The sequence below is a fragment of the Plutella xylostella genome, chromosome 10, assembly GCF_932276165.1.
Source record: "Plutella xylostella chromosome 10, ilPluXylo3.1, whole genome shotgun sequence".
Taxonomy (NCBI): Eukaryota; Metazoa; Arthropoda; class Insecta; order Lepidoptera; family Plutellidae; genus Plutella; species Plutella xylostella.
The window spans coordinates 10,127,522-10,141,926 of NC_063990.1; the positions used below are offsets into that span (position 1 = coordinate 10,127,522).

The window sequence follows — 14,405 nt, forward strand, 5'->3', positions numbered from 1 at the left end:
AAAGATAACATCGATTGACAATAATAATCGGCCTATTAGTTCTGTGGCTGATTCCGTTATGGTTTCAGTTTTATTGAGTTTATATTTTAATGCAGGAATAAGTAATTAAACTTGTAGTCAATGTGTATCAGTTATGAAAATAAACTTATTCTGTGCTACCACAAAAAACTTTAAACACTGTTTAACTAGTGTTTAAAACGAAATTTGTAGGCGTTTGACAGCGCATGTTTTAAATACTGCAGACATTTGTTCAATACTGCCTAAGTTTTTGTGGTAAGGCCCATTTATTTATTTATTTATTGATGCCTGCCTGTAGTAACTTATAAAACAATATAGGTAGGGTAAGGCCCATAGTCTTTATCAAATCAATAAAGACATATCTAAGAAATCTTTCACTAGAAATTATCATTCATATTGCGGCATAGTAAGCATTTTTTTGACATTTCTATGCCCTGGCAATGTGCTTTTCTTCGCTGCAAAGCTAGCTCATGAGGAAAACAAATAATACATGTTTAATTTCACTCTGGATCTTCGGGCAAAAATCACATTTGAGGAATTTGAATGATAACTAAGGGCGTAGGACTGAAGAGTGATCCCTTAACGGTCAAACAACTAAACTCGTTAAGTTTAAAGGAAGTGGTCTTTACTGTATCAAATTGGAACAATCCGTGATATTGCGATATTGTGTTCGGATATAATCTCTCCATTAGTGACGAGCCTAGAGATATGTTGTCCGAATGTAAATACTGTACGATAGAGCGCTACATTTCATGGGCAAGGGCGCCTAATCAGAATTCATCAATCAAACATTGCTAATAAAAACACAGTAATCATAAAAACTCTATTATTCACCATAAAGAGATCAGGTTTATTTATCTAGCCGCCTTGTCCATCCTATATACTTTTTTATGTAGCCTGTATAGTGTCCCACTGGTGGGAAAAGGCCTCCTTATAAATTGACCACCGCTCCTATATACTTACTACTTGTAAACAAATAACATTAATAATAACATGTATAATTTAAAGGCATGTGCGTAATTAATCAATACCTACCCATTGAAAACCGATTTCCTGCTTTGTCAGGCGAACCGTACGGCATACAATACAATTCCATTGATACAGAAGGGCTTTCCATTTTCATTAGTAAGAGCTCGCGTGTGCCGCATGCTTCACTTTATTGCTTTATCACGATAATGGTAACTTTTTTAAATTGAGATATTAACATGATACGAAAAACCAGCAAATAAAGCAAACGAAACCATTTCAATTACCTATTCATCCTTACTAATATAATAAATGTGAAAGTTACTGTGCCTGTCTGTTTGTCTGTCTGTTACTCTTTCACGTCAAATGAAATTGAATTTAGTATACAGATCGTCTAGACTCTGAGAAAGAACATAGGCTACTTTTTATCGCGGAATTCCCACGGGAAAACTTTTTAAGGCGAAGCGAAGCTCGCGGGAACAGCTAGTTTAACATAAATAATACGCTCACGATCAATGAAAAAGTTCCAGTCTCCAATTTTGAAGAGCTGAGTTTTTTTCTATTATGACACGATGACTCTACATCACTTATTTTAAACTTTACCGATATTAAGCGAACCGAACACAAGCAGTTTGTGTTCATAATGATGTGTTATTGCAAAACTAATAAAAAATATGTATGCTATATATTTTATTCGCCTAATGTCTGCACTCAGAAAAGTGAGGTTACTTTACTTGTCTCCAACATTATAAATGATTCCACGTTCTTAAGTAAATGGCTCCCTTCCCTGTGCTTATGTTGTAAGCTTTTGCGCGTAGTGTGTGATGTACATACGTAGACTATGTTTGTTGTAAAAGTGGGATTTTGTTCAGAATAACCCCCTGAGTCACTCCCTTTCAGCTTAGTACCACTTTTACAAAACCTGTATTATCATACTATACAAATATTGTTGTATTATAGCAAACCTACCCTACGAATTATTAATTATACAGAAGTTTAGCTATTTATTGTGGGCGATACGCTTCAACTTTTAGTTTCTTTACTTTAAGTATTAACATAGAATAACAAATACTACTACTACAACTACTGTAATTGTTGTTCTATGGTATTAATTACCGAAATTAGAATGCTGTGTTTTTAGAAGCTAACTTTTTAACACGTGACATAATATAATATAGCATAGCATAATATAGCTACCTACTATAATTTATAAAGTTAGTTACTTTAATGATTATTATCACTAATAATACCAAGTTTATTAACGAGGTACAACAGTAGCGAAAGGTCTTGTCACGCGATATACTATGCCTCGTATGATTTATGATATTGTGCCATGGAAATGGTTGCAAAAATAAGTTACTTGCTAACAAAAATACCTGAATTCAAAATGTACTGCAGTAGCGTATCCATGAAAGCTGAGTTTTCCGAGTTTGCTTGTTCGTACTCAACGAGTAACAAATACAAATAAAGGTGATTTCACAATAATAATAATGAACGCTTTTCATACACGAATATTTTACGGAAAATCCCCGTAATTACCCGTCGCGATGGAGCTTTCATAAATTATTACAGAATCCGGCCTGCGTTAAATTATATTTATTTATTTATAACGACCACGTTTCCGTCGTTCGTTGGAATCAAGTATCGATCGAGTGCGTAAATGGGGTAATGACCTAAAGCACTGTATTATGAATTTGATCATTATATTAATGCCTATATCTTATATTCAATTGACAAACGGGTGATAAATAAAACAACACACACGTATCCATACATAACTTTATTTTAAATAAACTTAAATTAAATAAATACACCCTTACTGCAAAATTCTGTAAACTACATTAAATTTATGGTTAAATAACAAATGTGACTGTAAACTCGCTGTGAACTCCATTGAATGCCCAGTAGTTAATATGAACGGCCAAGAAACATTAACTCACATGAAAAATTAATGTCCAGGAAATGTAATATGAAAGATTACAGTAAAGTTAAAAGGTGAAAAGTCCATCAAAGTATGTTTTTGATTCACATCAAGTTCTCACAAGTTGCTATAGTAATTAATGTCCAAAAAGTGTGGACATGGCTGCTTGCACTATTATTGCTGTCAAATATTTGAAATACATACATTAGCTACAATTTTATCTTAAACACTAATATGTAAATGGAGTAACAGTGATAAACGGATAATATTATATACTTAATGGTTATATACGTCCATTAGTAAACACACAACAGCGATATAGGTATATATAAAATTACATTATATTTGAAACTTACGAGATATAAATTCTAAATTGATATGTATGGTAATGGTTTAGTGGTTCTCAACCTTGGGTCCACTTCTCTTCCCCTAACTTGCCGATATGTTTGATACTGGGTATTTTTTATATTTTATATGTATATACGTATAGGTACTTTCATTACATGTTTTATAATATACCTGGTGTTTTAACTTCACGTTTATTGACAATAACTCTGTGACTTTGACTGTGATAGATATCGTATTTTGAAATTGTATACCCAGACTTTAAATGTTAATTTTCCTACAAATATTTTGAATGTTTTTCCACCTACGTGGAACATCTATTTTGTTCATGTGTATAATTTGTTTGTAATTTAGATGTTTAAAATGAAGAGGGTTCTAGCAATCTCATCTTTATGATGATTCGATACAATGAATGAGAATCTTTACCTTCTATAAATAATTATGTTGTTGTGTACACAACAGAAAATACAAAGGTTAGTTAATGAAAATGATCCTTGCGTCGGATCAATACACATAATATTTCACTACAATGAGTATTTAAAGAATTACGAAATCACAATAAACATCGATAAGAAAGATCCAGAAACACTCACGACATTAAATATATGAGAGAGATTGACAAGTAAAGGTAAGCGTCTACCTTTCGGCATGCGATGTATTCATACGCAAGGGAACCATCGCATTAATTATTCTTTGTACTCATAGAATTCTCACCAGTAAGCCAGTTCATCGGCATAGCTGACAATTCTCACAAGTACGCCAGTTCATCGGCATAGCTGACAATTCTCACAAGTAAGCCAGTTCATCGGCATAGCTGACAATTCTCACAAGTACGCCAGTTCATCGGCATAGCTGACAATTCTCACAAGTAAGCCAGTTCATCGGCATAGCTGACAATTCTCACAAGTACGCCAGTTCATCGGCATAGCTGACAATTCTCACAAGTAAGCCAGTTCATCGGCATAGCTGACAATTCTCACAAGTACGCCAGTTCATCGGCATAGCTGACAATTTCTCCGTAGATGTATGCCTACCCGTTTGTTCAATACATACGATGCCGATAGGTAGACGCTTAGCTAAAATATTGAATAAATACGACAAGTGACACTTCTAAAATTCTCTTAAATATCAGGTTGCTTTGACTCTGCTTTATCATTTTATTTCTCCTTAATATTAATATTACATATCCTAGGTGTACATTGAAATGTATTATGATAAAATTACGATAATTGGTACGTGCTGATTTATAAAATTCACTACGAGTTGTGCAGTTGTAAATACAATGTATATTATTATATAAAATGTAGGTAAATATGTTTAACATCGAATAGATATCTAACTTGATTAAACAGAGCTCTACACAAAATGAGTTACAGTTTTGAAGATTTATATTTGATATCTTTAGAAGCCTAATTCAGTGATTTAAATAATATTATAACATCACTTAGCGATATAATGAATAATTTATTTACTAAGTGTACAAGTACAATGTTTCCGAAAATATGTTTTGATGTAATTCAATACATTTGGTATTAAATCTCGCGTCTACATTTTAACATATTTTCATGTTTAAAAATATCAAGAAGTCAGAATTAAAATATGAATAGTTTATTTAAATGTAGGTATAATTATAGCAATCAAAAAACTTCTGTAGTCATACCTCTACCTTTAATATTTGTGTAATTTATGTAGATATACGTATATTGAGACAGGTAGTATAACATTACAAAAGACCATGTAATCTGTACCCTGATTAAACAGAAAAAAAGAATTCAGTAAGAGTTTATCACTCTTATAAACACTATACACTTTTAATGGAAATACTTAAATCAGTATCTCTTTTTAGAAATAGTTTTATCTATTACTTTTTTATGCACAAGAAGAAAGTAGGTAATGCAAACGAAGCCTAAAGTCACATTTATTATTATTATTAGATTACTTTATCATTAATAAATCTTTTACAACAAAGTGTCTAAGCATGAAGAATTAACGCTATAATTGTAGGTAGGTAATGTATTTTTAATTAAATAATATGATAAAAGCAATCTAGTACAAAGTAACTAACTTTTTTAATAAACCTATTTCAATTATCAACATCAAAGCTGAAATTCATTAATGATTTTATTCATTTTTATTTGGCAAATTGAAATTACTTATCGATACAATTAACTTTATGACATAATTAATTGTAAATAAAATTGTAATAATAACAGCATAATATATTTTTTACTTTTTACTAACACTTACCGTAAACTACCCAAAATCGAACGACGGAGCTCTTAAATGTGTGAGTGATCAATCATTTTAACATAATTACGATGTAAATATATGTATTGAGAGTATTGACTCTTGTAAAACAAGTATTGTGATAATAATACTAAATTAAAACAAAAACTACTTACTGAGAAAATGAAAATTATATTTTGATCATAACAATATTATCTTGTAGACTGTAGCTGATTTATTCAAATATTATGTAATTAACCTGTAAATACGTATATAATTCATACAGTTAATGGTATGGAAATATGAGACTATAAGAAATGTTGTGTCTTGAAAATAAAGAGCCCCAATATTTTTTTTACCTATATCTAAGGATATTTTAATAGTCAACATCTTAAATGCACAAAAGCTTGACTAATAGGTGTACATTATTACTTCACGAAGGCCAAGGGTAAACCGATACAAAATATTTAATGTTTCATATTTTAAAAGGCCATAAAGAATAAAACAAATGGTTCTTGCTATCCGTTTATAGCATTAAAATTTTAAAGGCTTCCATAAATTACCTTTTTATTTTTTTAGTTCCACATAGTACAAATTTCTATAAGGTTTTGAATTTTACTTTAAGATTTCACGTAGAACACTACATCCGGTTGTCACATTTACTCATCATTAGTAAGGCAAACCTTAAGAGCATCCCTAAAACCACTCCATTATCAAAACACGCCTACAAATCTTACAAAACCTCCTTTTTAGATATCACAAACTCCGAAAGATTCTAATTTTACTAATACTCAGCCCAAAATTGATATGTATCGTATATTTATCGCAATACGTTGTTACGTTGAAATTATTGGAAAACATTCGAAGAGGCGCGGTCAGGCCACCCGGCCACAGCTGGCCTGAGGGTGCCTCTTCTAACTAAACACAGGGACAATAAAAAAACTAACAAATAAAAGACAAAACCCGCTTATGCACTTACACCCACGCGACGGCGAGTATCACCACCGTGGTAGCAAAATTAGCCTTGAATTTGCTGGCCAATGAGGTGCGTCCATACGCCGGCTTCCTCTTGCAGTTCATCTTCTCCAGCGGCATCTTGGCGACGGAGTACTCGCGGTGCTCGCTGACCATGGTGCAGACGGTGCGCTTCTTCTGCATCATCTCGTCGTCGCGGTCGCGCAGCCCCGCCAGCCACGCCTCGTACCACGCCAGCTCGCAGTCGCAGATCAGAGGGTTGTCTGAGGGACATTACGCGGATGAGAATTTGGAGCATCAAAAAAATCTCCTTTCATTGCAAGGATGAGATGGAGCACCTAAAAATAGACTTTCTTCATTGGAAGGAGACCCGTGCCCCAGAACTGGGGTCATGGGTCGTGATGATGAGATGGAGCCAGGTTTGATTGTGGTTTAACCTAACTGCTGCCGCTACATGGGTTCGTTATCGACGCGCTGTGATTGGTGAAACGCGCATTAACTGAATTCATTGACGTTGATAACGAACCCGTGTAGACTACACTACGCCACTAAGCGGCCTCTGGAATTGCAAGTCCTCACGATATTTGCATGTTGAATTTCCCACTTAATCGTGGAAAGTTTGGTATTGTTGAAATTTTATTCAAACAGGCGGCAATCAAAAGAGTCTAGATGAAATAACTTTATAAAAATATCGAACAGTAGAATATTGGATGGCTAAAATCGTGCATTTTACTATACACACAAACTGTAAAAAAATTACTTTTATTTTGATTCTTATTGAAAAATAATATGAAAAAACCAACTTAGCTTAATTACTCAGACTCTACTTCGCAAACTTACCCATAATATCGACCACTCTCAGCGTGTCGAGTATAGGCTCCATGATTTCTTCAGGGATGTGCTGCAACTTGTTGTTCTGAAGGTTCAGTGTCTCCAGGGAGTTGAGGTTATCAAAGCCCATTGTCGGCAGTTGGTGCACCCTAGGGAAGAAAGGGTTCCATGTAATTTATGTCACATCGAGATAAGGGGCGCGAGAGCGGGTTCCCCCAAGGGAGGGTAGACGCAAGCCTTTTCATTCAATGCTGGGTCGCAGGTTTTCATGGAATTGGTAATGTAGGTTTAAATGGCTTTTTTGAAGTTTGAGATTTAAAAGACTTATAAGTATAAGTATAAGTAGTAAGTATTTTATATTATTATCATTTTTATTTGTAAAATATATAGATAGTTTAGTTAAATAATAAGTAGTTATATTATAGGATTTTTTAAAGACGTCAGTTATAAGTATTTTATATTATTATCATTTTTATTTGTAAAATATATAGATAGTTTAGTTAAATAATAAGTAGTTATATTATAGGATTTTTTAAAGACGTCCCTTCAATACAATAAATACTTTATGGTCTACTGATAACAAAGACTTATCATCATAACTCAATTATGGAATATTATTCACTCCGTATCGGTAGAAATAACTAAGGGCTTCGATGGATAATTGAAAAATTATAATAAATAGTAGTTTACAATGCTACGTGAGAGATTTCTTTTAACCAGACGGTACCTACATTGTTCAATACAAAAGACAGAGATTTAGAGACCAATATTACTAGTTTGTCTTACCTATATTATCTTCTACTTATAAAATTCCTAAATAAATAAATTATAATGTAAAAATATTGCATTTTATTAGCTCAAAAACAAAGGCAGGTGGCTTCCAAATTTCCCAACACGCCAGGTATTCACTAGGCAACTTCAGCTTTAATTAACCAAGTTATGGTGTGGTTGCTTTCTCTAAAGATCTTGAATACAATACTAACACAGTCCGAAATTAATCAAAACAGAAACTTAACAAGAAATACTGTCTGCAAATTAATTTAGATGTCGGTAAGATATTAAATTTATAACGTCAAAATTCGTGGATTTATCCTTGAGGTTGAAATATGTGTATATTACATGTATTATATAACAATTGTGTATATAACTAAACTAAATAATATTATATGTGGTGTTCATTGTGTGGTTATACAAACAATTTTCAATTGAACTTCGATTTTACCAATCTATTGTTTGAATCCATTCGTGAATTCACATTTTTATCAAATCCTTTAATTGAAATGTATGAACAGAATGCTTAAAACGAAAAAAAAAACTGATATTTGCGAGATTAAAATACAATCTTGTTATATTGTAGATCAAATTTAATGTGAGAATAAAATTTTCCATTCTCGGGTTAAAGAACTCTCACCGCTCAGACATTGAATAAGTTATACTCGTAATGTAAGTAGCTCAGAGCAATTTAATTTTGAAGTGTAAAGTAGCGTTTCATATTTAATGATATACTGTCTAAGCAGTTTTGTAAATCTAATAATGGTTCTCATACATTTTAAATTTCTGTATCTACGCTACTCCAAGGATTTTAACTAGATGGTAAGAGATCATTGTATAGATTTTATATCATCGTTTTATATCATCGGTTACGAGTTAACACCAACATAAGTAGATCATCACTTTAGAATCTAATAAGTTCTTAGACAAAACAAAATAAAAGCAATGTCGATGTCGGTTTAACAACTGAGAAAGTCAAGTAAAGCGATAATATCGCTTTGGTAGATGTGCCACACATCTTCAGAAGAAGCTATACATAGACTTTTGCATGTCGTCAAATGCAGTGTCCGCCTTTTATTCATAAAAAAATACTGTTCATCAGTTTGACAAGGTTCTTCTTCTCCATTCCAGCTACTCCTCCGAGGAGTCTGGGGCTGACACCAGGCCATTCCATCCTTGACAAGGTTGCGAAAAGAATACTTAAACCTATTTATGAAGCTGGCCGTAGTCAAAAGAAAACTTGTCCCTTAGCTACAGAACCCCAACTCACATATTCTTCTGCAGGTTGAGGAAGGTGATGGAGTCCCCGTAGCCGGTGAAGGCGTCCTCGCTGATGTAGGTGATGTTGTTGGAGCGCAGGTCCAGGTGCCGCAGCCGGTGCAGCGGCCGCAGCGCCTCGGAGGGGATCTCGTGCAGCCGGTTGTCGCCGAGGCGGAGGTATTGTAGGTTTTCTGGATAGGGAGGGTTGAGAAGTAAGTGAGAGTGTTTGACTTTGGTCTTAGCCAGTTAGGATAAAATTTCTGTTCTAATAAATAAATATACATAAGTATAGGCTAAGTAAGTACTTAGCCTTATAAACATTATATTGTAATAAAGATATGGTTTACTTAATAAAGGTAAAGATATTATATTATTGTATATATTACCTAAGTATATATGTTACTTGGATTAGAAGCTTTAATCAAAAAAGTTCTCAAATCAATCTTAAGTTATACTAACAACTCTATTACAAGGGAAAAAGTACATAAATATATAAGAAAAATAGGTATATAATTTACTTGGGAAACGGATGGCTATTAGAAAAGATTTGAAGCTGAGGGGAACAGGTAGTCCCTCAGAAGGTCAGAAGTCACTCCATTTTACCCTATCCTCTGTCATATCCTCATTCACTCCACACTCTCTCATATTTTCTTTCACGCAATCAAGCCACGACTTTCTTGATCTTTCTCTCCTTCCTTTCTCATTTCCAACACCAAAATCTTTATCCTACCTTCAAGTCCAAAGAAGGCTTTGTCATCAATCCTCTGTATGAGGTTCCCCTCCAGCTCCAGCGAGTTGAGGAAGCCGAGGTGCGAGAACACCTGCGCCGGCACCTCGCGCAGCTGGTTGTGAGCTAACCCGAGCGAGTCCAGGCGCTTCTTCCTAGCCTTTTCCTTAAAGCTTTGTCAAACAGACCGCGTTACTAGCGCGCGTCAGAGCGCTAACTTGACACCGCCCTATGAGTGTACTGCAACACATTTTAGCGTCATAGTGCGGCGTCAGGTAAGCGCTCTGACGCTACTAACACGTTCCGTTTGATGAAGCCTTTATTCCGCTTTTTGCGTCATAATCACGCCTAGGCTGTTTACCCTATCCTCCGTCATATCCTCATGCATTGCACACTCTCCCATATATTTTTTTTACGCAATCAAGCCACGTCTTTTTGGTCTCTCTCTTCTAACACTCACAAAACAACATCAATTCTTCTTCTCGCCTACCTTCAAGTCCAAAGAAGGCTTTGTCATCGATCCTCTGTATGAGGTTCCCCTCCAGCTCCAGTGAGTTGAGGAAGGCGAGGTGCGAGAACACCTGCGCCGGCACCTCGCGCAGCTGGTTGTGAGCTAGTCCGAGCGAGTCCAGGCTGCGGAGACCTGCGGGAAAGCAACAGTATTAGTGGGTCGCACGATGTAAGTGCCGCCAAATGCCACCGGCCACAGCCACAAACGCCGGCCGCCTCGAGAATCTTTTGTAGAGAAACGATTTGTAGCGTGTGGACGCCACCAGAGACAACGGTATGCGGCGATCCGATATAAAATGTTCGAAAATCACATTAAATACGCCAGTGGCGGCCTTTTGTGGTTGCGGCGTGTGCCTAAGGCCTAAAACTGAGGCGGGCACTGCTCAACGGAATACCAACTTTTATGAGAAACAAAAACTCGTTGCAAATTTTCAGCCGATGCAAAAGTGATATAGCAAGCCTAATAAGGGTGACAGTGGGTCACTCTGAACCACTTTTGTTTCACGACCCAATGGAAATAATCAACTATTTGCACTAAGTAAATGGTATCACTGGATCTGAATGGTAAGTAGAATTCGACATCAATGTAGACATACGGCTCTGTCGGAATATCGGCGTTTTGGGGCGTTATGCCGAATCAAGGCCGTTTGTTAACATGAATATTGAGGACACACCTAAATCCATTTATTTAGTACCTACCATAGAACATGATTTACTAGCCTAGTAAGACACTCCACATATGTAGAGTAAAACATGTTTAGGTTTAACAGTTTTTTTAGTTTATCGATCGCTGCAAATAATTTAAATAAGTTGCACGAATAAAGAATTTGGCGAAAAATGGAAGTTTACAGAAAATAATACTTGACTGAATAAAAACTTGTTAAAATAATGTATGGTTATTAAAATTAATAGGTAATCGATGCATTCAACAAAATAATGCGCAAATCCATTTTAAACTTGACTTAAAAGAAACTGCGTTTCTAGTGGCTATGTACTGAAAATGGATTAGTCGATTCAAAAGCTCGTGTATTGCTTATATTTCTAAGGTGATTCTAACTTTAGTTTGGATATACCTACTATATTTATTCCAATCATATTTACATTATACATGTTTAGCTATCGAACCATGTGCTTACGTAGACTTTGTGCTTGTACTGTTCAATTTACTACCGATTGTGTAGCCTGTATGTAGCTGTGTACCTCCCTAATGACATAGGAAATACAGTCTCGGGGTGGTAGAGGCGGCATTTGCTCATTAACGAACTGCCGTTTCCAATATCTTGTTAATTCTATCCCAGCTATCTTCATCGGCAGGAAATTAAATTAGGTAAGCAATTTCCTAATGACATGAGCAGTGTATAGATTTAACCTATTAAGTACTAGGTATTTACATTGAATGCGTACAATACATTGTGTTAATGAAACGATTTTATGAAATTAAACTTCACTTTGAATAAACCAACATACTGTGACAATACAACATAACCAGGTTTAACTAACTTTGATGCATTACGGCACAAACTCAACAAAACAAGTAAACATTTGCCTGATGACCAATTTGCACAAAACATTTCAATAGCCAGGCCAATATTGACTACCGTTTGCCAAATATCTCTAGGGTGCTATTGTAATATATTATCCCTGAATTCCCGGACCTTAGATCACGGTTAACGATACTATTACTGCCATCTTCAACCTTCAGGCGTGAGACTGAAAGGTAATTTCCCAATGGAGCTTTTCTAAATATTTACTAGGATCGAGTAAAAAGAAGCCTACGTGATGCTTAAACACAAGATTCTTTCAATTTCTTTCGGAAATGTTTTTCGGTGTTATTTTACCCGGAATACAGAGTAATAAAATTGCCGTCACTTGTCAATTAGGATAATTTTGATATTTTTCTTGACTACTTGAAACGTAATAGATTTTTTTAAACGTGTTTTTCTTTGTTCTCGCTGTTTTTTTAGGACTTATAGGACTCAGTTTGGCTTTCACTAAATCTTCAATACAGTGTTAGACATCATGATTATCATATAGGTAGTTCTTAGTTATTCACCCTGTGTGGGCGTATTCCACGTAGTCATGGCAACTCCAATAATTTACCGTACTAAAATAGCCTTCATGCTCCACCTTATAGTTACCACATTTTTTGTCAATACATAATATTGTGTAAGTTTATGTCATAAACTCAAACGCACTAAATTCATTGTACAATTATCAATTACAATTATCAATTATATTACAAGCTACTCTAACTCTTCTTTTTTGGAGAAGAACGGAGGAAAGAAACTCATGAGCCGTCTTTTCAAAATTGAACTTAAAATTTGGTTGGTGTACAACATAAGCTTAATGATACAATGTGTAAAACGGGACTTAGGCTGGCTGAGCTGAAATTGGGGGGTTATGTACAAAGGTTCCACTCGAGAGAGCTTCACTCGCGCCCCTCAGAATAGAATAGAATGAGTAATAGAGCAGAGCTGACTACTCACCAGCGAAGTCCCCCTCCGTGATGGTGGAGATCCTGTTCTCCTGCATCTCCAGCTTCTTCAGGTTCTCGAGGAGCGCCAGCGCCTTCTGCGGCACCGCGGTGAGCTCGTTGCCGCCCAGATTCAGTCGCTTCAGCTTCCTGCGGGCGGAGGAAACGGTCATTGATGTGTGTAACTACCTCCTGAGCCAGGCGCCTTTCACACGCACAGTATTATAGCTAGACACATTGATCTGTTTTCCTGTTCTCTGAGTGAATTCACAAGAACAGCATTGTACACCGTATGTTACAACATAAATAAAGTACTTAAAGTTAATCAAGCCTGTAATGATAGTTATCAATAAATAAAATAAAATAAAATGTGGTTCAAGAAAGGGCCTTCTCGAGTGAGTTAACCACTCTTGGCCATAGAATAACGCGGACTCGGGTGTACCCTCTTTTGGCAATAAGCGATTGACGCTATTCTGACTGGGTAAACTTTTTGTTTATGTTTGTTTGTCATCGACACGATACGAAATGATTGATTAATGAAGATTCCGTAGCTGAGAGACGGTCTAATCTGAAGGATGTTTCTCTTGCCGTTTGATATTATTGTATCCTTTACTTTATCACATCAGTAGTTTTTAAAACGCAAAGCTTAAAGCTTTTCATCAATTAAGAAAAAAATATTATTCTATAAAGTAGTGTAGTGCACCCTACTCATATTTTTGACCAATGGCACAAATCAAATTCATTTAATGTATCTCCCACCTACCACATATCTATCAACCTATAAACTTACCTAAAATATAATGGAACGAATCAATAAATTCTGTGAACTAGTTACAAGAGGATCAAAACTTATTTGTTTAACCTTTCAGAGAAACGACGACCATATTTTCGGTTAAACAGTTTTCCGATAATCCAGTTTACTGAAGAAATACAGAGAATACCACAAAAGAGTACTTAGAAATGGAAATAAATATTTTAATATGGAAATGAAGAACACTTTATGCTGAAAACTTCAGCAAGGATCTCTTCTCTTTTATGAACAAATATATTCTAAATAAATAAAATATATTAAATGTGTACACAGTAAATTCCAATTGAATGCTATCGGAATGGAATCGAGCAAAGCACCGGTACTTAATTTCTCCAAATGGATGTATTTATTCAACTTAAAATACGTTGGTGACGAATCTCTGACATTGCATCCTCTTTATGAGAGTAGGTACACTGCGATTCGATTTAAAAATAGCTACTCTACATGACCCAAAACAAAGGTTACACTCATTTCATCTGTATGTTCACAAAATAAGTTACAAATGAATGTAATTTATTGTAACTATTTATAAACGGTCAATTCGTATGATTAATGATAATCTGGGATTGTT

General features: G+C 35.1%; 1 protein-coding gene across 3 annotated transcripts in view; it reads right to left on the minus strand.

Moving 5' to 3' along the window:
* Positions 1-2,749: 2,749 nt before the first annotated feature.
* The window catches only part of LOC105380240 (insulin-like growth factor-binding protein complex acid labile subunit), an 81,408-nt gene continuing 69,752 nt past the window's right edge, over positions 2,750-14,405 (minus strand). For 2 of the 3 annotated variants that reach the window (XM_038118110.2, XM_048623358.1), the window contains exons 7-11: positions 13,037-13,173; positions 10,531-10,683; positions 9,324-9,504; positions 7,292-7,431; positions 2,750-6,714 (exon numbers count right to left, since the gene is read on the minus strand). In XM_038118110.2, the coding sequence (XP_037974038.1) occupies positions 6,452-6,714; positions 7,292-7,431; positions 9,324-9,504; positions 10,531-10,683; positions 13,037-13,173 (874 nt within the window). In that variant the 3' untranslated portion in view covers positions 2,750-6,451. Of the gene's footprint in view, positions 6,715-7,291; positions 7,432-9,323; positions 9,505-10,043; positions 10,188-10,530; positions 10,684-13,036; positions 13,174-14,405 lie in introns of all 3 variants that reach the window. The other variant, XM_038118108.2, reaches the window with a different exon arrangement.